General features: G+C 46.7%; 2 protein-coding genes and 1 pseudogene across 4 annotated transcripts; all 3 read left to right on the forward strand.

Moving 5' to 3' along the window:
* LOC311428663 (zinc finger CCCH domain-containing protein 11A-like) lies at positions 1–24,066 on the forward strand. 2 transcript variants are annotated; one of them, XM_084540013.1, is made up of 8 exons: positions 1–119; positions 5,540–5,595; positions 7,686–7,738; positions 8,123–8,300; positions 8,500–8,619; positions 9,399–9,522; positions 9,953–10,155; positions 10,700–10,820. In XM_084540013.1, exons 4-7 carry the CDS (start codon positions 8,247–8,249, stop codon positions 10,066–10,068), a joined length of 414 nt encoding a protein of 137 aa, XP_084396139.1. In that variant the 5' UTR covers positions 1–119; positions 5,540–5,595; positions 7,686–7,738; positions 8,123–8,246; the 3' UTR covers positions 10,069–10,155; positions 10,700–10,820. The 2 variants fall into 2 exon arrangements, with proteins under 2 accessions (XP_084396139.1, XP_084396140.1); XM_084540014.1 differs by lacking the exons at positions 9,953–10,155; positions 10,700–10,820 and adding an exon at positions 23,975–24,066.
* On the forward strand, positions 15,825–17,547 carry LOC311428668 (zinc finger CCCH domain-containing protein 11A pseudogene; annotated as a pseudogene). Its single transcript has 3 exons — positions 15,825–16,259; positions 16,674–16,735; positions 17,280–17,547. The product of its transcript is annotated as a zinc finger CCCH domain-containing protein 11A pseudogene (transcript).
* LOC311428655 (uncharacterized protein) lies at positions 18,694–20,781 on the forward strand (the record flags this gene model as incomplete). Its single annotated transcript, XM_084540005.1, has 4 exons — positions 18,694–19,032; positions 19,215–19,241; positions 19,665–19,825; positions 20,724–20,781. Exons 1-4 carry the CDS (start codon positions 18,823–18,825, stop codon positions 20,779–20,781), a joined length of 456 nt encoding a protein of 151 aa, XP_084396131.1. The 5' UTR covers positions 18,694–18,822.
* Positions 24,067–24,348: the final 282 nt, after the last annotated feature.

Genomic DNA, 24,348 nt, shown 5'->3' on the forward strand with positions numbered 1-24,348 from the left:
AGTGCCCCCTTCCCCAGAGACGGATCCCAGCTGCTTGGCTTCACTGCCCTCTGCTGCCAGGCTCCCGCAGCTGCTATCCCAGCAGCGCAGCGAACATGCGGATAGAAGGCTGCATCATCGTGAGTATCCGCACGTTCCCATGTTACATCTTTCATTTTCCCTCATTCACAATCGTGTTTTTTGGTCAAGAAAAGTTATCACAAGGAAAAAAAGAATTGTACTTCTCTAATAAGTAGTCTTTGTTGTCCGGCCAGTATCAGTAAAAATCCCTGCTCGCCGGTAACTAGAGCCCTTCATAGACCAGCGGGGGGCAGGGGAAAGGCCTCCTGCCCGGCCGGGCTCCCCTCTGCTGCCCTGAGGGGGAGCAGGCCGTGTCGCGGGCCCTGTGGGTCGGGGTGCCCTTAGGGGAGGGGGGGGGGTGAAGGGCGCAGGGCCTGGAGGCAGGGCTGGGGGCTGGGGTGTTCCCTCCCCCTGTACCAGCCCCTTCTGGGCCCTGTGAGACGCGGAGCTGCTGCCCGGGGTTAGGCCCAAGGTCTCCTGTCAGGCCCGGGGCCGCCCTTCCCCTCGCCCTGCCCTTCCCTCCCGCTCCTGAACCCTTCGTCAGGCCTTGCTGGGCCCTCTGTCCGGCTGTCTGTCTGTCCGTGCATCTGACCCTCTGGCCATCTGTCCCACCACCCTGCCCCGTCCCTGCCCTCTCCCTAAGGAAGCAAAGAGTCCCCGGGCTGCCTTCATGGGGGGGGTAGGGGGGAGAGGGGAGGTTCTGCTGAGAAAAAAATGAAAGATTTCCCCCTTAACGGGCGCCTTGCGAGTTCTTTCGAGTTCCAACCTTCTGCCTTCCTTCCGTAGCAGTGCCTCCAAGGGGTGCGCTGTAAGGCAGCCCTCATCTGGCGCGTTGCTCCTCCGTTCCCCCAAGGAACTGCCTTCAGGATCTGACTAACTCTGGATGCACCCGGTTGTCGCCTTAATTTCTCCTTTAGCTTGCTGAAAACAAGCCGGTTGGGTGACCTTTTGCGTTTCTCGCTTAAAATTTGGATCGAGGAGGTCTGTGTTTCCTTACGCTGATGTCCACGCTGAAGGTGCAGAAGGGTTCCGTGCTGTTGCTTGGGTCAGCCTTGTTGCCAGGTTTGGAATGTTTAGCCTACCGGTGCTTCGGTGCTGTTGGGCTGCACTCAGAGTGTGAGCTCTGGGCGTTATTTCTCAAATACTGCGTTATTTGAGCGTACAGACCCGAGATACTCTGCGGAGAGGTGATTTAAGGCACGTCAGAACCACCGCTGCGGCGTGTGCCAGCGTCGGACGCCCGTTCGAGTGATCGGGCGGAGCAGGTGAATTGAATTTGGTGCTGGGTGGCGAGGTGATGTTGGGGGAAGAGCTAGGCTAAGGAGAGCTTCCTCTTGCTCTGCCCCTTCCCATCTCAAATGGCCGCTTCCTGGGGAGATGGGTTCGTTGGGAGGTTAACTACAACGTTACAGTGAGGATGAGGAATCACCTTTAGTCCCGTAGGTATTTGCTGCCAGGCCGCAGCGTTGATTTCAGAAATTGTATTTAAAAAAGGGAAAAGAAAGGAAAGATGTATTCTTTAACATACTCTCTTTTCTCGGAGAGTAGATGGAGGAGCTTCAGCCGTGCCCTTCCTCCGGAAACGATTCCCAGTGTCTGCTCAGACACTGAGGAGGAAAATGGAGGAGAGCCACCCGATAGAAATAAAGGAAAGAAGGGGTCATGGATTAAGGGAAAAGCACTACTTAAAAAATTGGTGCTCTCTAAAAACGGGTTAAGGGTTTGGGACCTGCAGGTGCTGCCTACACCTGTGTGCGTTGCAGTCGTGCCTGTTGCCACTGAGCAAAACGGGGAGAGCTGCTTTGTCGAACGCGGCGTGTTAAAGCACGTGCCACTGCCTGGAAGAAAAGCACGGACTTCCCTCGTGTGGGCCTTCTTCCCTAGCGATCTGTGGTTTACCTGATGGTTTCCCATAAGCTGAGAATGTTTAAAAGAAAAAAAAAAAAAAACAAAAATCAAAAACCAACACCAACGTTGAGAGTGGTGAAGCAGATCCTCACGTGGGGACTCAGAATCAGCGGTGACATCACCATGCGAAGCATTGTGTGTGCTTCGGGTTGGGGCTGCTGCGAGCCTCGCAGCGGGGAGGGAGAGCGGATCCGGGGTGCCTCTGTGTCAGCCCTCTGCCCTGGTGGCTTTGTGAGCACTGAGAGTTTGACTCCTGTGTTCCCAGCTTTCGCTTCCGCACCTGCGGTGTGGCAGAGCCAGCGAGCTGCTTGCTCAGCTGGAGGAGGAAGAGGAGTGACCTCAACATTGCCGAGGTAAAGCACAATTATTGAAAAGATTTGGCAAAGATGTGGGTTGTACCAGCGCGGCTGCTGCAGCTGCAGCAGATCCTGGAGCATTGGAGAAGATAGAGAGGGTTTTCTTCATGAAAAGAATGCTGTTAAAAGTGTTTTCATGCCAGAAATTAGGATAAACGCCTCTGTTGTTTGACATCCTCTATTGAGCTGGCACATTGGCATTACAGCGTACCTGGCACGCTGTTTGTATTAAAAAAAAAAGGTATTTTATTCAGGGCAGGCCAGAAACCTGCCTTGGCACTTGCACATCGCAGCAATGCTTACAGACCCTGCATCCTGGCTGCCAGGCCAGGATCTAAATCCGATGGTGCTGTTGGTAAACTGAAGCTCAGGAAGCGCTTCTGGGTTTTTTTGTCCTTCCATGTGAATTTTTACCCTGTGAAGATGGTGTATTAAGCTATTTTCGTAACAACAAATAGGTTTAAAAGCAGTTTCAGTTTAACATCTACACGCTTGGGTGTTATTAACAGAGCTTTGTATACTGAGCTGGTGCTTGGTAGGAGAAAAAACATCAATCTTACCTGGGAAACCTGGACCCCCTCAGCTACATACTGCTATGAGGAAACTCAGATGTAAGAACACACTTAAATAACACCTCACCAGAGCTGTTGTGCTCCTGACCACCAAAGGCACCTTTTTCCAACACCGTCGTACTGGAAGTTGATGCAGCTGGTTCCATCCGTAACGTGTGACTGTACAGTGCTGTAAAAGAACTATTTTTTCACAGCTTTGGAGAAAGTGAAGCAGAGAAAACCACGCATAACCACTGATACCTGGACCCCAAACTGCCACAGGCTGACGGTGATGCCCACTGGATATCTCCTGATACCCTGCTGCCTTCTGACTGCTCCAGCAGAAGTCCTGTTTTAATTAGCCAGCAGGTCCCTCTGAGGGAGGGACTTTGCTAAAACTCCTGCCGTAGGAAGTATCCTACGGGAGCCAAGTTGCTAAACTGATGTGTGGTTTTCCCTTAACCCCCTCACCCCTGACTTTCCAGCTCCTGACAGCACTGCCAACGTGTGCAGTGTCACCGTGTGCCATCTAGGTGCCAGCTGCCATGGTTTATATATTGTAAAATTAGTGATTTGGGACTCGTGAGCACTGAGGAGAGGCTAGCAATTGCTTAAGAGCTTTCCTTGTGTCGCTCTGGGGCAGGGAGATGGGTGAAACATCTTAGGCTTGAAAGTGATTCCCTGCAGAGTGACGTGCTCAGATCTGCACAACAGATCTGTCGTTTTGGTCACCTTATTAGATCCCTGCTTGAGAGGTTGCTTGCAAGAATCGATTCCTCTTCACCTTGATGTGTCAAGCTAAAGACAAATCTGTGCCGAAGCACTGTTTGATCAGACGAGTGCCTCAGTTCAGGATTGTTCTTTGACAGCTACAGAAACAGCAGGACGATCAGCGCCTTCAGGAACAGATGAATTTGATCTTGAGGCTGTCGTAAAACAGGTCCCTGAAGTCTGAAGACTGTTCAAATAGTTTGGGCCAGCAAGGAGCAGCTGTACGTGGCGGCTGCGGTAACTCGGGGCTCCGAGTCTCAGAGAGCGTGGTGAAAGGTGACCCCCAGCTGGCTGCTGGAGGAAGCTGAGGCAGCGTTCAGCTCTAACCTTTGCCTTCTTGGCTGGCATCTTTGCACTCCTGCTGTCAGTGGGTGTTGAGTGTCCTTCCCGGCAGCCTCAGAACGTGCCCTCAGATGTAGGCAGCATTTAGCAGCTAGAATTCCCTCAAATAGAAAGAGTACAAATGATGCGTTTTCTGCTTTTGCTTTGGAACTCTTAGCTTGAGGTTTTCCTGCAGGCCATGAGGTTTCTTGCAGCAGCAGGGATGAGTTGTGTTAGCAAGAGGCTGTTCTGTGCTTCGACTGTGGGAAGATGAATGGTTACGTGTGCACCGTTAAATATAACTTGACACCTAGCACACCGCACTTGCAGCCTGTGGGGTGCTTTAACAAGCAGGTAAATCAGCAGAGGCTGTTTTGCAGCCGGGGTGATGCTGGGTGATTAAAAAGCAGGGGCAGAACAAGGAGTTTCTAGTGTTTGTTCTTGCTTGTCATCCGACTCTCCACTTCCACTGTTCTTTAAAAAAAACAAAAACAAACAAACAAACAAATAAAAAAAAAAAAAACAAGCAAGGGGTAAGCATCTTAATATCTTTATTATAAATGGAAGGCACAAAAGAGGCCAGCAACAGAGACTGTCCAAGAGAAATGCTTTGTGCTTTATAAACAAACAAGGAAGTACCCTTAGGTGGGTGTGATAATCCTCCTCTAATGCGTTTTTGGGGTGCAAAAATAGATTTGTTCCTTTCTTGCTCTTCTCTGCAGGACAAAGGCAGAATAGGCACTGCAAAGTTAGACCAGGGAGGTCAGTTTGTTCCGTACTGAGAAAGACAAGCCTGTAAAACAAACTAGACAGATTTTCTTTGTACTATTCATCTTCCTTCAGCAAAGGCAAAGCTTATGACACTTGTTGGTGTGTATTTCCAGACCCCCAGCTACTGGCACTGTAGCGCATCTCTAATTCTTTGGTACAAAAGGTTCAAAATCTCTTAATGCAAAAATTTTACCAGCACCCTGGAGCAAAAAAAAAAGAAATCTAAAACCCTTACCAACTTCTATTACAGACCTGCTGAGTGCACCAGAGTTACTCATTTTTATTCAGGCTTTCAGGGGCAACTTCAGTTGGTTTAGCGCTTGGATTGCTATGTTGGCAGATGTCAGTTTAAAAAAAAAAAAAGCTTTTGAGGTCCTTTTTAAAATGAGACTGCTTTTTTGGAATTTGGAATACTGCAAGGTATCGTTGGTTTTGCTTTCTTCCCATTCCTTAGACCAGATCCATTCAGATTCTGAACAGCGTTCCCGGTGTGTTCAGGAAAATGGAAGGCAACAAGCAAAATGATGAGCTCCTTGGGCAGTCAAAAGAGCTAAATCTGGAGAGTGTTTTGAGTCAAACTTCCATGCTAAGGAGCACCAGTAATTGTTAGAAGTAGCTGCAGAGGAACCTGCATGGCACTGGGTGTGTTTCTGAAGGTGCTAAAGGTCCGAAGTGACGATTCCTACCCATACTAAAGAAGAGAAGGAAACCTTGCACTTAACTACTGTTTTTATTCCCTTTGTCCAGCAGTCAAAAGCAGTAACTAATATGAGAACCCAACTTTTCCTCTCTTTATTTTAGATTTGGGAAAATTCCCTGCCAAAACAATATTTCCTGGAAAATTCACTAGTGTTTGTGTGAGTAAAAGCTTCCAACCTTTTATTATTAATTTGTAAGAACTATTTCATCCACTTTTGTCCAGAAGAGTCAGAAATAATTTGCACAGAAATGTGCAGCGTTTTAATGAAAGGATTCAGAATCACTCTGAATTGAACTTTATCTGGTCTGGTTGCAGGTTTTGTGACATTTAGTGTCTTTAAAAAAAAAAAAAAATCAAAATTTCTGACTTCATATCAGAAAAAAAGAAAAAAAAATGCTTGTGGCGAAATAAAATCTGTTGCAGCTCTGCTCATCGAAAACTCATTGGCTGTTAAATTGGACCTAAGTCGTCTTCTCTAACCTTTCATGATCCTGCAGCAATGGCTGATGATGGATATATGGATTAGGGAACAGCACGTGATGGCAAACCTGTGGTATTTGCTACTGTACTGGGTCTGGCTGGAATGTTTACTTTCCCTGCAGCAGCCCATACAGTGCCGTACTCTGTACTTGTAGCTGGAACAGCAGTGTTATCACACCAGTGTTGTGTGTACTGCTGAGCAGCAGTGGCACAGCATTGGGCCTTTCTCTAACCCTCCTAGGGGGTGGGCAAAAAGGTGAGGAGAGAAACATCACTAGGGCAGCTGACCTAAACCAATCAAAGGGATATTCCATACCATGTGATGTCCCACTCAGCAATAAAAGGTGGAAACAGGAAGAAGAGGGGAGGGGTGGGCTCTCGTTGGGAAAACGTCGGTCCTCCTCTCGAACACCGGCTGCGTGCGTTGAGGCCTTGCTTCAAGGACGTGGTCAATCATGGCTCATTTGTGGGAAGTAGAGAGTAATTTCTTTCCTCTGCACTTCCATATAGCCTTCATTTATTTTGTTTGTTTGTTTTCCTCCCTTCTTTTTATTTTTCCTTTTCCCCTTTCCCTTTTTATTTCCCCTTAGTTAAATTGTTTAGTTCATGGTAGTCTTTATTTAATTATTATAATTTTTTCCCTTTAATTAAATTATCCTTATCTCAACCCGTGAGTTGTTCTTTGCTTTACTTCTCCCCCTCCTCATCTAAAGGAGGGGGAGTGAGAGAGCGGTTGTGGGGTTTAGCTGCCCAGCACGGTAAAACCACCACAGCTACAGCGCAGAAAGAAAAACCAAATTGCTTCCAAAAAATCAAAGTAATTCAAAATCCTTGGTATCATGCAGCCGTGCCACTGGCAAAGTGAGCATTCCCCTGCCTCTCAAAGCTTGCTGTACCCTTGATCTGCTGTCTTGCTGCTGTTAATTGATTGCAACTCTACATGTCTGATCAGGGCTACGAGTTGTTCTCGATATGGAGATCATACAACATCTACTGTGCACGCTTGTGTGTATAGATATGTTTATCCTGTATGCATGTACATCCGTATGCATATTTGTGTGCTGGCCCCCAGATCCCTCATGTTACAAAGCATCGGCCTCGAAGGCATACTCATCAAAATCTTTTGCAGAGCCTCCATTTTTTTCTAGTTCCCTCAAAATGAGAGAATTTTTACGCGCTCTCTGTGTCGAAAAGGCAAAAATTCTGATTTTCACTGTCGCTCTCGCTAACTTTCTCTCACTCCCTCCTCGTGTGTGTATAAACACAGATGTGTGTATGCGTATGCACATCTGTGGATTTAGATGCACTGGTGTGTTTTTTGCTGTACAGGTAATAAAGACGGGGAAAGGTTTTTGTGTTTTCTTAATAGGTGAAGAAATCTTGAAGACCAGAGATTGGAACATGCTGAATTTTAAATTAAAAAAAAAAAAAGAAAAAAAAAGTTAAATTGTCCGGCTGTGGAAGATGGAGCCTCATTTTTGCAGCCACTTTGAATCACGAGTTCATCTCTAAATGCGCTGTTTTTTTTTTGTTTTTGTTTTGTTTTGGTTTTTGTTTTTTATTTTTTTGAAGAGCTAACTAACCGTGGCTGCATCCAGTCTGAGAGAGCATTCAAATGGACTTGCTTCCTCTCTTAGTTATAAGCTGTTTAAAAGCGCATCCTATGTTTGAATTGTGGATGAGAGGTTCCCTTGGCAAAGTGAGGAGGAAAATTCTTCCTACCCCTTTATTATTAATTCACGGATTCAGTCTTGGTTCGGCCTACAGGAGCAGTTAACTGGAAGCCTTTGAAGATCGATAACTTTGCTGAGGTTGTCCAGGTAGGTGAAATCGAAGACCCACAGGGCCTGGAACGTGCTGTTTAATGCGTCCTAACTGTGTTCTAGAGAAGTTATTTGTAGCCATAGTTGATTATTGACTTGCATGTATCATCAGGTGGTTTTTTAAGGAGTGACTCCGTTTTCAGGCTTCCAGATGTGCTCCAGGTCATATTATTGAGGATGTGGAAGAGAACGCTTGCTGACAAAGCTCCTGGCAGCTTTACAGAACTTTAATATTTAGTTAGTTCATGTAACAGCTGATTTCAAGGCTTTGCTCTCTTTGAGAGACTGATAACTTGATTTGATTAACTGAAGAAAGCTGGAAAAATGTTTGTTCCTCATTATTTTTCACTTGTTACTTTCTTTCGGGTTACTTTTAAAAAGAAGATTTCACTGATCACAAGCCAGTAGAAGACTTTCAGCCCAAGCAAGGGTGAAGACAGCTCTCTCCAAGAGCAGAGGAAGTCCCTGTGGAGAGAACCCGAGCTTGTTAGCAGAACTCGTCGGCATGTCTAAACAAGGAGACGATTGCTACTTCTATTTCTATTCTACCTGTAGCAAGGTATGGCTGGCTTTCCTTTGCTTTGCTTTTTTCTCCTCTTTTTTCAGGAAGGAGTAGATTAGGAGGAGGAAGCACACTGGTCTTTGGTTAACTTGAGAACCAGATAGATTGTGAATTCAGTTGTAGCACCATTAGGCAGCAGCATGGCCATTTTTGAGGCTGTACTCTATTTTCCTTGTTGGTTTCCTTTTGGTTCCAGGGAGACAAATGTGCCTACCGCCACTGCGAAGCTGCTCTGGGCAATGAGACGGTCTGCAAGCTGTGGCAGGAGGGTCGTTGTTTCAGGAATGTCTGCCGATTCAGACACATGGAAATTGACGTGAGTGCCTAACAATGTGTTCTCAAAATAAATCCACAAAAGCATTTTTCAGTGCCGTAGGTGTACTGATTGCGCTTTTGCAGGATAGATTTGTTTGCTTCAAAATCATACTGGTTTCTGTTACCAAGAGAGGGGGTGGGAGGAAGCAGAGGGAAATAAAATCAATGCCTTAGGTATGTCTTAGCAAGATATTTGTTTATTTTTTTTTATTAGATGCTGACAGTTTTCTCAAGAGATGCAGAATAGCTGTTAAATAGACTGCTAAAACGTGCTGGAGCAGGGGGGTAATAAACAGGCTGTTCTATCCTCATGGGAGCAGGCTTGATAATGAACTATCAGGTGTCTTCTGACCCACAGTCCTTCAGATAACGCTGTTGTAGCTGCCTGGGGTAGGAAGTGGGGAAAGTTAAAGGTGCAGCAGAACTAAGTCTCCAAGAAGTAGTTCTAGACAGGGTTAACCTAGGCAATTTCAGATGTTCTTTTTCCCTCTGAATAATCCTAGTATAATCCTAGGTGTATTAGTTTAAGCCACCCTCAAGTGATGTCTGAGAGTGCCTGTCTTCTCAAACTGAGTGATGACCAAACTAAATGTGCATAGTGGTTACAGCTTATGCAAACTTTGTGAATATGCCCAGAAATACTACACTTAACTGAGAAACTGACCTTTGGAATGCTGTTTCAGCACTGTGTTGTGACAGCTGTCACGATCTGGAGCTGTGCATCTCTTTGCAAGCCTCAGGTGCATGTTATCACGAGCTTTTCTTTCTTTCTGTCTTCAGAAAAAGCGCAGTGAGATTCCTTGCTACTGGGAGAAGCAGCCGGGAGGCTGTCAGAAAGCCAACTGTGCTTTTCATCATGCAAAGGGACGTTACATCGATGGACAATTCTTACCACCAAGCAAGAGTGAGTTTAGGTCCTTTTTCTTTAAGCGCTGAAGAATTAATTTTGAGTATTACTTAGTGGGTGCCAATCCTGTAGGGGGCGTCAGGTAACTGTTCATTTGTGAGGGCAGGAAAAGGTCTGCAGTCATAGGTGTACTGCACCGAGTGTACTGCTGGTGTTTGTTTTCTGCTTTCGTGCTCAGCTTCTCTTTGCTTTGTGTGATGTTTGGCTTGCAGTTTGCTTCCTGTTGTTTCCGCTTTTGCTGGGTGGTAGGGAGATGTGTTGTTGTTGGAAGGGAAATCATTGTTCACGGTGTAAGCAGTGATGGGATGGGCAAAAGGAGATGCTGAATTCGTTGTCTGTGCGGGTTATCTGCCTTTGCTACCATCTCTTTGCATTGTGGTCAAAGTTTTAAACTGCCATATTACCGATGATCCTCCTCTTCCTCTAGCTACACTGCCAAGTCCGCCTGAGTGCGCGGACGATGATCTGAAAGTGGCTCAGATGTCACTGCAGCAAAACAAACTTTCTGTCCAGTCAAATCCCTCTCCACAGCTAAGGGGGTGACGAAAGTGGAAAACTCTGAAAATGTCCCAAGCCCTACACACCCTCCAGTTGTAATCAATGCTGCAGATGATGATGAAGATGATGATGGTGAGCATGTTTTGGTTCTTGGAAGGAATTTGTGCTGTAAATGAATGTGTTAAATCTTTGGTTCTTGGAAGGAATCTGTGCTGTAAATGAGTGTATAAATCACAGATGACCTGAGGTCTGACTAGCGATAGGGCAGGCAGTCTGGCCAGGTCCCTGGTGGCTTTGTCTGGCAGTCAGTGGACAGAAGCTGAAACGTTGGAGGAAAGCTTAGAACCACTCCTGGCTTTAGCTGGTCTTTTGTGTAAAGTTCTATGTGAAACTAGGAAGGAAATTTCTTTTTTCTGTCTGAAGAGCAATGTGTTGTGTAGTAGTTAAAGCTGCAGAGAGAATCTAGAGTCCTAGATGTTTTGTCCTAGTGTATTCTACTTAGGAGTTCATCAGGTCAGTGTAGCTGTTTAAAAACAATCAATCAAACAAACAAACAAACAAAACAAAACAGCAAAAAAGTTTTTTATATGAACCATGGGCTGAAGTGTCACTGCATGAGCTACGTAATCATGACCAACCTGGTCTATGCATAACTGAATCGATTTTTCCCCTTCAGACCAACTTTCTGAGGAAGGAGAAGAAACTAAAACTCCCGTCCAGCATCCAGCTGCGGAAGGCAAAAATGGATTACGGGTGATTTCCACTCGGAAAGGCAGTTCTATTACTACTAAACAAGGTATGCCAGCACCTTAGTAGGATAAATCAGAAGAACTTGACAGTTAAGTCAAAAGCAGCGTGGTGTAAAAACACAACAAAATGTAGGGGTGCTGAATGGAGTCGGTTATTTCCATGATCTCATTTCTGCCATTAATACCATCATGTGCCCATTGGGTCAGAAAGGTGAACTCCTTTTCTTTACTTTTGGAGAACAAAACAGGGCCACAGCATGGAGTTTAAATGGCTGCACGTGCAGCCTTGCAACCACTGTTGATAAGCCATATCTAACGATAGAGGGATCTAATATTGTGTAAATGGATTAAAATTAAAACTACATTTTGAACCCTGAAGGATGAAAGGAGGGGCAAAATGCCATTGGTTCTATGGCTCTTTCACTTGTGAGGAGTGTTGACAGGCTTTATTCGAAATACTTCAGAAAGTTCCTGAGCGCTAAGAAGCCTGAGGACCTGTGGTCCTCAGTGAGTGCCTCTAAGCCTGTCTCATGAACTGTTTCCTGTTTTCAGAGGGCAATCTGAATTTTGGAATAAAAACACTTGAGGAAATCAAATGGCAGAAGATGAAGGAAAAAAATAAGAGACACGGTGGTGAGTTAATATTGCCTACTTTCTTATCCTGTTCACGGCAGGTGATGGTGACTGGGAGCTGCTTGAGGGACAGACTTCCATTTTTAGCTGGGGGCATAAAGCAACCTGATTCTCAGCCAGCTGGTATTCTAAATGGGAGTCCAAAGGGCAACCAGAGGCAAATTAGTCACCTCTCTTCTTTACATGCTCTGCTTGCTGTATTTTTGACAGTAACAAATCATTTAAAGTTTTTTGTTCTTTGTGATAGTTTTTTACGTTGGGTAAACTTCCTTATGTTTTGGTTGCTCTGAACAGAAGGTTCTTCAAGATCTTCTCTTCGTCCCGTTGATTCTATGATTTTTCCTGCTCCAGAAGAGGAAAATGTCCGGACAGTGGTGAGAACTGTGACAGTGTCTTCCAAGAAAGGTAATAATGAATGCTTTTGTTTTGATTTCATTACTCCTAAACTGGAGGGTTAAGCAATAATTAAAACAATTCACCCATGTTAGCCTTCTGGTGCTGCCTTCTGTTCAAAACGTGCTTTTATGCTTAAAGTCCCTGGTTGTACTGGAAAGATTTGGTGCTCAGGTTAAGTGCAGTGGCAGGAGAAAAAAAAAAGTGTCAGTATGCCAATAGGGGGGTAACTGAAAAACAGAAGAGTAACGAGAAGAGCGAGCTGTAGAAGCCAGTGCTATATAAGAAGCAATTTCTGAAGCATTAAAGAGGCGTACAGTGGCAGGTGTGGACACAGTATGACAGGTGTTTGTGTATAAATTGTTTAGAGCTGTGCAAATGCCTTTTAAAGGGAAAAAAGTGTGGAAGTACTTTTACTCGTAGACATTCACCTTAGAAAGGAATATTTCTCAGCATTTGCACCTAAGAATATTCTGCTTGCTTATGCAGCTTTGTTCTGCACAAAGTATAGGTGTCAAGCAGACTCAGATTCACTCTCTACTATCTCAGCTGGAATTTGAAGCAAGCACTGAGACTATTAATATTTTTTTTCCATGTTAATTATAGTTAAAATATGAGTTTGTGTGGTCTAGCTGTCAAAACAGTGTCTGACTAGGGTTTTTTGGACATGGGCTAACAGGATAATATTTCTGTTGTCTACTGGTTTCTGTGAAATAGAAAAAAAAATTCCCTTTTGTTTTAGGGGAGGAACCTGTGGTTCGAGTAGATCTTGCTGATAGACAAGGAAAACGGAAAGCCTCCGCGGGTGAGAACTTTTTACGAGCTGTTACGTAGGTGCTGCCTTCTATATATGACTGCATTAAAGAGTATTTGTGATGTATGAAAGGAAAATACATTGCAGTGGAGATCTGTGTTGACGGCAGAAATGGAAAAAAAAAAAAAAAATCATTTAGCAGCTGAAAGGCAATTCTATGAAAATATGCTTGAAAAAGAGAAGCTTATTGTTGACTGTTCTCAAACCTTCCTGCAAAGAAAAGTTCTTACAATATTCCTTGTTTTCTCTGAAGATGATGTAGGCAGCCTTCCAGTGAAGCGCAGCCTTGCTGAAAGGCTGGGGAAGAAGGTAGAGGCTCCGGGAAATGCTGACAAAGCACCCAAGAGAGAGACAGGTACTAAACGGGCATCTGGATTGGATTCCTGGGTTTCGTATTTAGTCTTTCTGTTTGTCCTTTTCCAGTGATGTTTCTTTTTGCATGTTGGCTGAGGTCGTAATCACTGGGATTCAAAGCTACCTTTCCTGTCTTGTTTTGAAATGTGAACCTGAAGTTGACATTATGCAGCCTCCCTAATTCGTTCTTTTTCTGTTTTGCAGTTCGAGTTCCCAAGTCTCTGAAGGACAGGCTGGGATTACCTCCTAAACAGACCAGTACTGAGAGAGGTAACAGCTAGATCTTAAATATGCTTTCTCCTCCGTCCTTTCCACGAACTTGGACTGCTTTCATACATCCCTACAAACTAATTTAAACGAAAACAAAGAACTGACGCCTCTTGGTTGAGTGCTGAAGCTCTTCTGACAGCCACTATCAGAACTCTGGCTCTAGGTGTGTGTTTATTTTCTACTTGTGCCTTGTCGAGGTTTTTAGCTGCTTCTGTGAACCGTTACGTACAATTAGAATAGAACCACTGCCAGGAGCAGGAATTTGAAATGCAGTCTGAAAAAGTAATAAAGTAAAGCAGCATTTCTGTGTAGCAGTTCTCTCTGGATAGGGCTGGTCTTCAAAATACAAGTGGCTCAGAGGAGGAGGAGAATGTTGTTCTAAGGATATTGTTCTAAGATGCATTATTGGGAACGCTCAAGATGAGTTTTCCTTAGTGCTCTGACAAATTTTGGAGACTTAAAATATTGCTGGACTCTCTTTAAATGTTGGTGCTTCTCCTCATTTCTTGATGATGACAGGGAAGGCTGCTAAGCCGATGGGAGAGATCCATGTGAAAACACTGGAGGAAATCCGTCGTGAGAAAGCTCTTCAGAGACGCGAACCTCAAGCCAAAGCCGAGGCTGAAGGGCACGGTAAAACTGAAGATTCCAGCGCAGGGGCAAGAGCTGCTCGTGCAGGTCGCATGCAAACTTTCTCTGAAGCCTTGTCTGAAAAAAAGAATAATCGCTTGGTAGAAGAGAAGAAAAAAGCAGGAGAATGCCATAGCAAGAGCAAAATTCAGGGTGAGTCCAAGAAGCAGCTCGCTCTGTCCGGGCCCAGCAAAGGGCAGGCGAAGGAGCCGGCAGGAAAAGTCAAGCCAGAAGGAGAAGTGCGTGTTAAAACCTTGGAAGAAATAAAGCGTGAGAAAGCTCTGCGGATGCAGCAGAGTGAAGGAGATGTGCCAGCTCCCTCAGCACAACCCGGACCTGCCCCAGCAGAGCAGAAATCTTTATGGAGCACAAAACTAACAGGTAATAAGATGCTTTAATGCCTGCCCCAGTGAGGTGCTTCCCATATTGAGCAAGTTCAGTTTGCTCAGGATCTGCTTCATGGATAAATGCTGAATGGCTTGCACATTGTAGCCTTTCTCTCTCTCTCTCATGGGACACAAGGAAATAAATGCACAAAGGAAACAAGTACCCAGCTTTCTTTATTTCTGCCGTTGACAACACTTTTTTTTGTCTTTTTTTAAAGCACCTGAAAAAGAAGAAAAGAAGGCAGTGGAATTGAACCGGCCTTTTCCTAAACTTTCCTCTGGACCTGATGTACAGGTGAGTCCTCTGTGAAGACACACATACATTCGTACAATTTCTGATAATTCTGACAAGTTTTGTTACTCACCGTGTGCCACCCTCTTGAGTGTGTTCTTACCCTTCAGCAGCTGGTAGGAGCTGCAGTGCAGTCTAAATCCTATCGCCAGCAGCATTTCCAGACAACTCTGTAATCCTCAAACTTGGAATCAGTCTGTTTATACCACAGCAAGAAAGAAACCCTGTTAGCACCAGCTGAAATCTACACAGTTAACGTGGAGGGAATTCTTTTTGTTCTTACTGACTTGATCTGTCAGACATGAAGGATTTAATACAGAAGGCCAGAGTTCTGTGTTCAAGGAAATCAATCTGTCAGTGGATACTGTATAGGGGAACTTGTATGACTTTCTGCTGCTTAAAAAGAATGTGATAAATAGATGTACAGCAGAACACCCTAGCTGTTTAAAGAAGCTTGCCATAGTGGATATTGCAGATATGTGAGACTGCGTCCATAGTAAAGCATGGCTCTTGTTACAGGCAGAATTTTATGGGAAAAAAACCAAACAAACAAACAAACAAAAAAACCAACAGTAACCTGAACGAGATTAATATGCTGTTCCACATCAAGACCATTTTGGAGGGATTGCTGATCAGATTTTCTTAACGAAATCTCCACGGATTTTATTTATTTTTTTTGTCCTACTCATGCACTACTTTTCTTTCCTTCTAGCCCACTCAGCAGAGTGGAACTCGTAAATGTCCAGAGAAGAGCTTTGAAGAGAGACGGTGGGAGAAGTGGCAGCAGAGAGAACAACAAGAGAAGCTTCGGCAGGAGGAAGCTGCTGTCAAATCTACTGCTGGCTTCTTTAATACTGAACCAGCAGGGAAAGTGGCAGCTCAATTTCAGGGCCAGGAAGCTAAAAGTAAGTGTTGAAGGTTAAGAGTTACTTAGGTTGTCTTCTGAAATACAGACAGAAGATGACAATTCTCATGCTGTAACTCTGGCTGGGTGCATTTTGCCACGCAGTGCTACGAAGCGAAGGGTGTACTTTCTTTTTCTTAGTTTGTTTCTTTTCCTGCCAGCCAGATGTTAGGTAAGGAACGGGAGACTAGAAAATGACACTACAAATGTGGACTTTGTAGAACAACTTAACTGTGGGACATCACTGCAAGGGAGAGGAAGCTGGTACAAGAGTTGCATACACTCTTGTCCTACTATAACTGCTGCTTTTTCCTTTCCTAGCGGGAGCGGGACTTTAAATATAAAAGCTGTCTATATTTGTGAACCTAGCTTGCACTTAGGATTGCTATGTGTCTGAGGTTTCCCTTGTCCTGGATTATTATTTACTGTAGCTCTTCGGTTTCTTTGTTCCTTTGTATGGCTTGTTGGTAGACAGAGTTTACTATGTGGAAAAGATTCCTGAGAATCCAGGCAATGGCGGTGTAATTGTGCTGGCCAAATGCATTTAAGTGTGTAGAAGGACTGTGGAAATGATTAAGAGAACCTGGATTTTTCCTGAGGCAGAGCAAGACTGTATCAGTTCTCTCTTCCTTTTACTCTAGCCAACTTTATGACATCTGCGAAGCCTTCGCGTGGGAAAGTCACTTTCCCCAAGAAGAAGGCACTGAAACGTAAGGCACCTGGGAGTTACCCGTCTGCCATAGCAGCTGTGGAACTACAGACTGCCTTTGATGCTGACATGATGGGACCTCCAGCCAGAAAAGCAGCCATGGTAAGGCCAGGGGCTAATGCAGCGATGGATCCCTTGTTAAATTTCTACCCTCCTCTATTTGAAAAGGTGGAAAACTCAAACGTTCTGCAGGCCTTCTGTTTCCTTAGAAATCCAGTAGCTGTCTCCAGGATGCTTGTAGAACCCTTCTGTATTTATGAGATGAATGGCACTCTTTAACCGGTACTCTGATGCTGTGATTTCTCTGGTGTGGGGGATTTTGTCCATTAATGCCATGTTCTTAAAAGACACCAGATCGTGAGTAACCTCCAGGTGAATGTGAACTTTCTTCAGGAGCACCTTGGTTTTGTATTTTGGCCACGGCTCCGCAATGCCAGAGGAGAAGCAGTGTGGAGGAAAAAGCTATTAAGGAATCTTTTACCCATGTGTCATAAATACTGTTTTGCTGCTTTCTAGGGTGTTTCAGACGTGCCGGAGCACGTCCCAGCCATCAGACTTGAAGAAAATCCCCCAAACAGGTGACAACCCCAACTTGTTCTTTTTCTTAATCAGTGTATATCCCCAGGGAAACATAAGTTCTGTCACATGTGGGAAAAAATGAGGGTTCTGAGATAATTGAAGCCAAAATCCATCAAAGGAATAAGTCACCTGAAACCACTTTCTAGCAGCTAGCAGGATTGCTTAATTAGGCTTTCTTGAAATGCTGCAAGTCAGCACAGCTTTCCGGTGACTTCTTGGGTTGTCTGAATACCTGAACGAGGATGAGGTGAAGTTCTACTTCCTCGTGAGGTGATAGATGATGAGTAGTGTCCTCTGCCTTTTGGTCCTCAAGAATGCCACCTCAACTCCAGGTGCCCTGGCTTCACAGATAAACCCCCAGACTGAAAAATGTACCTGGTAACACATCGGGCTCTAAATGTAGCCCTGGGTTGATTGATAACAATCCCTGTGTAAGATTGAAGCATAGGAGGGCTTGCCTACAGTTTTAAGAGCCGGTTTGCAGGAAAAGGATTTCCCGTTAAGAAATGGCATATCCTGATTGTTCTTTCTTGCTCTCCCAAGACCTGAAGTGCGTCTTGGAAGCCCGGAAAGATTTGAGGAGCAGATGGAGATGGATCTCGAGACCTCGACCTCAGCTTCTTCCCAGCCAGAAGAGGCACGGACACGCTGGCTGAGTTCCACAGGGAACGTGCCCTTATCTGCGGATGAAGATTTTGAGAAGCTACTTTGGGAAATCTCAGGAGGCAGACTGGAAGCCGAAATCGACTTAGACCCAGGGAAGGACGAGGATGACCTCCTCCTTGAACTCTCCGAGATGATTGACAGCTGAACTGCGTAGTCCTAGGGTATAATTAAAAAAAAAATAAAAATTAAAACTGTTCTTCTTGTTGGATACCCCGAGGTGATCCTTTTTCTAACTGAGGCTTTGCAATGAGACTTAAAGCACAGTCCGAAGTGGTAGAAATTGGCAGGATCTGCCCTCAGTTGTCCTAAATTTCCCTGCTGGTCAGAGTTAAGGTCTTGTGCATCCATTCTGTAACTATAGGTGGTTACCTTCGATATCGAGAGGACAAAGCACTTCTTTTGGCACAGAAAGATCTCCATTGGCACGCCATGGTGGCTGCAAATCGATCTTCTGATGGAGCGATGCTCTGAAGGCTTAAATGTAAAGCTTCTTCCTTCCTCCGCCCTTGGCACAACTCGATGTTGGGCACATTGTGAAGCTTCGGTGTTCTGATTTCTCGGACAGTTGATAGCCAAATCCTGGAGTTACTATGTCAACTCTTGACTTTTACTCGTGTATGCCATTGTTTTGACTGTACCCGTGTCAGATGATGAAGCTGTAGGGGTGGGAGGGAGCAGAATCGTTGTTCCAGTGTGTTGTGGACCAAACTTGCTGCCAGGAATGGGGGTGGGGGTCAGCCCACCCAGCCTTCCTTTCAATTATCAGGGAGGATCAAATGGTGAAAAGCAGCAGCTCTGCCATGCGGCTCCACTACCCCCACTCCCTTCTCTTGTGCTATACCAAAGTTCCCCCAGGCTTTGGTTGGTGCTTTTTGCCTGTGTGAGGACTCCGGGGCGAGCAGTCGGGACTCTGCCGCAGTCACAGGGTCGATGAAGGGTTGTTTAAGTGCCTCTTGGTTTTAAAAGTTGCTCCCCTGAGCTGCTGGCTCTGCTGCCTGCTACAGCAAATGTTCGGGTGCCATCAGCATCGCACTTGGGCGTGGGCACTGACCCTGCGGAGGACAGAGCTGAGATTCGGGTGTATTGTGTACCCTGCCACCAGCCATCGTTTTTTTTCCCCTAGCAGATCAATTTTGAATTATTTTCCGAACTTTTCGCGGCACGGTAGGCACTTCCCGCTATGATTTGTGAAGCTGTGGGGGCCCTCAGGCATTTGCTGCTGGCAGAGGAAAAGCGCTTGTCGAATTTGTTGTAAATACTTAATGTTTGGACAAAACCACGCGTCTCTGTGTGTGTGTGTGTGTGTGCTGTGACGCCCCGGCCCCACCAGGGAAAACCTCCGCCGACGAAACTGCTGCTGGAGCTCACGCAGGCCTTCATCGTGCCGAAGGACTTCACGGGGACTTCTGCCGGCTCAGAAATGGGGGAGAAAGAGCAAACTCAGGAGGAGGAGAGCTCAGAGACTGCGCCCACCTGCCCTCGCTTTCCCTTCACCCCAAGAAGCCCTGTTCTACCATCAGCCTTCGCCTCTTCTGCCTGCGGTGCTGGGAGCGGGAGCGGCGAGGCGGCAGCAGCCATGGCGTACCGCGGGCAGGGCCAGAAGGTGCAGAAGGTGATGGTGCAGCCCATCGTATCCTTCCTGCGGCTGGGGGGTGCCGGGGAGGTGGGTGGGGGGCGGCTCGGACCTCAGGGGGCTCGGCCCGGGCCTTGAGGCCTTGTCGCGGGGCCCTGAGGCCTTGCTGTGGGGTTTGGGGCCTTGTCCCGAGCCCGGAACTGTCGTCCCCGTGCTGAGCCCTTAACGCAGCGCCCCAGAACCTCATCTTCCGCTACCTGCAGAACGTGAGTACCGCGGGGAGGGGGCGGGGATGGGGATTTGGGGAGTGTGGGGGGAGTGGGGAGGGTCTGGGGATTCCCCTCGGTGAGTTTTCGGCTCCTGGCTGTGTCCCGGGACGGGTTTGTGGGGGATGGAGAGCTGTGCGGTGTGCTGGTGGGCACAAGGAGCCCGGCATTTCCCCCTCGTGTAGCCGGGCGTGCAGGGGTGTTCCCTTGTGACTGGAAACGTGTTCTTCACCAAACGTGTAGTATTCACCCGATGGTATAACGCTCAAATGTCAGATTGCACATTGGAACTGCCCCTGAGAGTTGCTCCTCGGAGCGTTTGGGAGCTGTCGTGGCTGTGGCTAGCAGGTATTTCTGAACACATGAGAGAACAAAAGTGCTCAGTGTTTGTGGCCCGACTTACTCTCCTCCTTCGTTCTGCAGAGGTCGAGGATCCAGGTGTGGCTCTATGAGCAGGTGAACATGCGGATAGAAGGCTGCATCATCGTGAGTATCCGCACGTCCCCATGTTACATCTTTCATTTTGCCTCATTCACAATCGTGTTTTTTGGTCAAGAAAAGTTATCACAAGGAAAAAGAGATTTGTACTTCTCTGCCTATCCCCTCGCCCTGCCCTTCCCTCCCGCTCCTGAGCTCTTCGTCAGGCCTTGCTGGGCCCTCTGTCCGGCTGTCTGTCCGTCCATCCGAACCTCTGGCCATCTGTCCCACCACCCTGCCCCGTCCCTGCCCTCTCCCTAAGGAAGCAAAGAGTCCCCGGTCTGCCTTCATGGGGGGGTTGGGGGGGGGGGGAGGGAGAGGGGAGGTTCTGCTGAGAAAAAAATGAAAGATTTCCCCCTTAACGGGCGCCTTGCGAGTTCTTTCGAGTTCCAACCTTCTGCCTTCCTTCCGTAGCAGTGCCTCTAAGGGGTGCGCTGTAAGGCAGCCCTCATCTGGCGCGTTGCTCCTCCGTTCCCCCAAGGAACTGCCTTCAGGATCTGACTAACTCTGGATGCACCCGGTTGTCGCCTTAATTTCTCCTTTAGCTTGCTGAAAACAAGCCGGTTGGGTGACCTTTTGCGTTTCTCGCTTAAAATTTGGATCGAGGAGGTCTGTGTTTCCTTACGCTGATGTCCACGCTGAAGGTGCAGAAGGGTTCCGTGCTGTTGCTTGGGTCAGCCTTGTTGCCAGGTTTGGAATGTTTAGCCTACCGGTGCTTCGGTGCTGTTGGGCTGCACTCAGAGTGTGAGCTCTGGGCGTTATTTCTCAAATACTGCGTTATTTGAGCGTACAGACCCGAGATATTCTGCGGAGAGGTGATTTAAGGCACGTCAGAACCACCGCTGCGGCGTGTGCCAGCGTCGGACGCCCGTTCGAGTGATCGGGCGGAGCAGGTGAATTGAATTTGGTGCTGGGTGGCGAGGTGGTGTTGGGGGAAGAGCTAGGCTAAGGAGAGCTTCCTCTTGCTCTGCCCCTTCCCATCTCAAATGGCCGCTTCCTGGGGAGATGGGTTCGTTGGGAGGTTAACTACAACGTTACAGTGGGGATGAGGAATCACCTTTAGTCCCGTAGGTATTTGCTGCCAGGCCGCAGCGTTGATTTCAGAAATTGTATTTAAAAAAGGGAAAAGAAAGGAAAGATGTATTCTTTAACATACTCTCTTTTCTCGGAGAGTAGATGGAGGAGCTTCAGCCGTGCCCTTCCTCCGGAAACGATTCCCAGTGTCTGCTCAGACACTGAGGAGGAAAATGGAGGAGAGCCACCCGATAGAAATAAAGGAAAGAAGGGGTCATGGATTAAGGGAAAAGCACTACTTAAAAAATTGGTGCTCTCTAAAAACGGGTTAAGGGTTTGGGACCTGCAGGTGCTGCCTACACCTGTGTGCGTTGCAGTCGTGCCTGTTGCCACTGAGCAAAACGGGGAGAGCTGCTTTGTCGAACGCGGCGTGTTAAAGCACGTGCCACTGCCTGGAAGAAAAGCACGGACTTCCCTCGTGTGGGCCTTCTTCCCTAGCGATCTGTGGTTTACCTGATGGTTTCCCATAAGCTGAGAATGTTTAAAAGAAAAAAAAAAAAAAACAAAAATCAAAAACCAACACCAACGTTGAGAGTGGTGAAGCAGATCCTCACGTGGGGACTCAGAATCAGCGGTGACATCACCATGCGAAGCATTGTGTGTGCTTCGGGTTGGGGCTGCTGCGAGCCTCGCAGCGGGGAGGGAGAGCGGATCCGGGGTGCCTCTGTGTCAGCCCTCTGCCCTGGTGGCTTTGTGAGCACTGAGAGTTTGACTCCTGTGTTCCCAGCTTTCGCTTCCGCACCTGCGGTGTGGCAGAGCCAGCGAGCTGCTTGCTCAGCTGGAGGAGGAAGAGGAGTGACCTCAACATTGCCGAGGTAAAGCACAATTATTGAAAAGATTTGGCAAAGATGTGGGTTGTACCAGCGCGGCTCCTGCAGGTGCAGCAGATCCTGGAGCATTGGAGAAGATAGAGAGGGTTTTCTTCATGAAAAGAATGCTGTTAAAAGTGTTTTCATGCCAGAAATTAGGATAAACGCCTCTGTTGTTTGACATCCTCTATTGAGCTGGCACATTGGCATTACAGCGTACCTGGCACGCTGTTTGTATTAAAAAAAAAAGGTATTTTATTCAGGGCAGGCCAGAAACCTGCCTTGGCACTTGCACATCGCAGCAATGCTTACAGACCCTGCATCCTGGCTGCCAGGCCAGGATCTAAATCCGATGGTGCTGTTGGTAAACTGAAGCTCAGGAAGCGCTTCTGGGTTTTTTTGTCCTTCCATGTGAATTTTTACCCTGTGAAGATGGTGTATTAAGCTATTTTCGTAACAACAAATAGGTTTAAAAGCAGTTTCAGTTTAACATCTACACGCTTGGGTGTTATTAACAGAGCTTTGTATACTGAGCTGGTGCTTGGTAGGAGAAAAAACATCAATCTTACCTGGGAAACCTGGACCCCCTCAGCTACATACTGCTATGAGGAAACTCAGATGTAAGAACACACTTAAATAACACCTCACCAGAGCTGTTGTGCTCCTGACCACCAAAGGCACCTTTTTTCCAACACCGTCGTACTGGAAGTTGATGCAGCTGGTTCCATCCGTAACGTGTGACTGTACAGTGCTGTAAAAGAACTATTTTTTCACAGCTTTGGAGAAAGTGAAGCAGAGAAAACCACGCATAACCACTGATACCTGGACCCCAAACTGCCACAGGCTGACGGTGATGCCCACTGGATATCTCCTGATACCCTGCTGCCTTCTGACTGCTCCAGCAGAAGTCCTGTTTTAATTAGCCAGCAGGTCCCTCTGAGGGAGGGACTTTGCTAAAACTCCTGCCGTAGGAAGTATCCTACGGGAGCCAAGTTGCTAAACTGATGTGTGGTTTTCCCTTAACCCCCTCACCCCTGACTTTCCAGCTCCTGACAGCACTGCCAACGTGTGCAGTGTCACCGTGTGCCATCTAGGTGCCAGCTGCCATGGTTTATATATTGTAAAATTAGTGATTTGGGACTCGTGAGCACTGAGGAGAGGCTAGCAATTGCTTAAGAGCTTTCCTTGTGTCGCTCTGGGGCAGGGAGATGGGTGAAACATCTTAGGCTTGAAAGTGATTCCCTGCAGAGTGACGTGCTCAGATCTGCACAACAGATCTGTCGTTTTGGTCACCTTATTAGATCCCTGCTTGAGAGGTTGCTTGCAAGAATCGATTCCTCTTCACCTTGATGTGTCAAGCTAAAGACAAATCTGTGCCGAAGCACTGTTTGATCAGACGAGTGCCTCAGTTCAGGATTGTTCTTTGACAGCTACAGAAACAGCAGGACGATCAGCGCCTTCAGGAACAGATGAATTTGATCTTGAGGCTGTCGTAAAACAGGTCCCTGAAGTCTGAAGACTGTTCAAATAGTTTGGGCCAGCAAGGAGCAGCTGTACGTGGCGGCTGCGGTAACTCGGGGCTCCGAGTCTCAGAGAGCGTGGTGAAAGGTGACCCCCAGCTGGCTGCTGGAGGAAGCTGAGGCAGCGTTCAGCTCTAACCTTTGCCTTCTTGGCTGGCATCTTTGCACTCCTGCTGTCAGTGGGTGTTGAGTGTCCTTCCCGGCAGCCTCAGAACGTGCCCTCAGATGTAGGCAGCATTTAGCAGCTAGAATTCCCTCAAATAGAAAGAGTACAAATGATGCGTTTTCTGCTTTTGCTTTGGAACTCTTAGCTTGAGGTTTTCCTGCAGGCCATGAGGTTTCTTGCAGCAGCAGGGATGAGTTGTGTTAGCAAGAAGCTGTTCTGTGCTTCGACTGTGGGAAGATGAATGGTTACGTGTGCACCGTTAAATATAACTTGACACCTAGCACACCGCACTTGCAGCCTGTGGGGTGCTTTAACAAGCAGGTAAATCAGCAGAGGCTGTTTTGCAGCCGGGGTGATGCTGGGTGATTAAAAAGCAGGGGCAGAACAAGGAGTTTCTAGTGTTTGTTCTTGCTTGTCATCCGACTCTCCACTTCCACTGTTCTTTAAAAAAAACAAAAACAAACAAACAAACAAATAAAAAAAAAAAACAAGCAAGGGGTAAGCATCTTAATATCTTTATTATAAATGGAAGGCACAAAAGAGGCCAGCAACAGAGACTGTCCAAGAGAAATGCTTTGTGCTTTATAAACAAACAAGGAAGTACCCTTAGGTGGGTGTGATAATCCTCCTCTAATGCGTTTTTGGGGTGCAAAAATAGATTTGTTCCTTTCTTGCTCTTCTCTGCAGGACAAAGGCAGAATAGGCACTGCAAAGTTAGACCAGGGAGGTCAGTTTGTTCCGTACTGAGAAAGACAAGCCTGTAAAACAAACTAGACAGATTTTCTTTGTACTATTCATCTTCCTTCAGCAAAGGCAAAGCTTATGACACTTGTTGGTGTGTATTTCCAGACCCCCAGCTACTGGCACTGTAGCGCATCTCTAATTCTTTGGTACAAAAGGTTCAAAATCTCTTAATGCAAAAATTTTACCAGCACCCTGGAGCAAAAAAAAAAGAAATCTAAAACCCTTACCAACTTCTATTACAGACCTGCTGAGTGCACCAGAGTTACTCATTTTTATTCAGGCTTTCAGGGGCAACTTCAGTTGGTTTAGCGCTTGGA

This window comes from Aythya ferina (genome assembly GCF_964211825.1).
Source record: "Aythya ferina genome assembly, contig: HAP1_SCAFFOLD_106, whole genome shotgun sequence".
Lineage (NCBI taxonomy): Eukaryota > Metazoa > Chordata > Aves > Anseriformes > Anatidae > Aythya > Aythya ferina.

Coding starts and splice junctions, on each gene's coding strand:
- LOC311428663 (XM_084540013.1), top strand. CDS start 8,247: ATGTCTAAACAAGGAGACGATTGCTACTTCTATTTCTATTCTACCTGT. Junction 8,620..9,398: donor TCAGACACATGGAAATTGAC/GTGAGTGCCTAA, acceptor TTCTGTCTTCAG/AAAAAGCGCAGTGAGATTCC. Junction 9,523..9,952: donor ATTCTTACCACCAAGCAAGA/GTGAGTTTAGGT, acceptor CTCTTCCTCTAG/CTACACTGCCAAGTCCGCCT.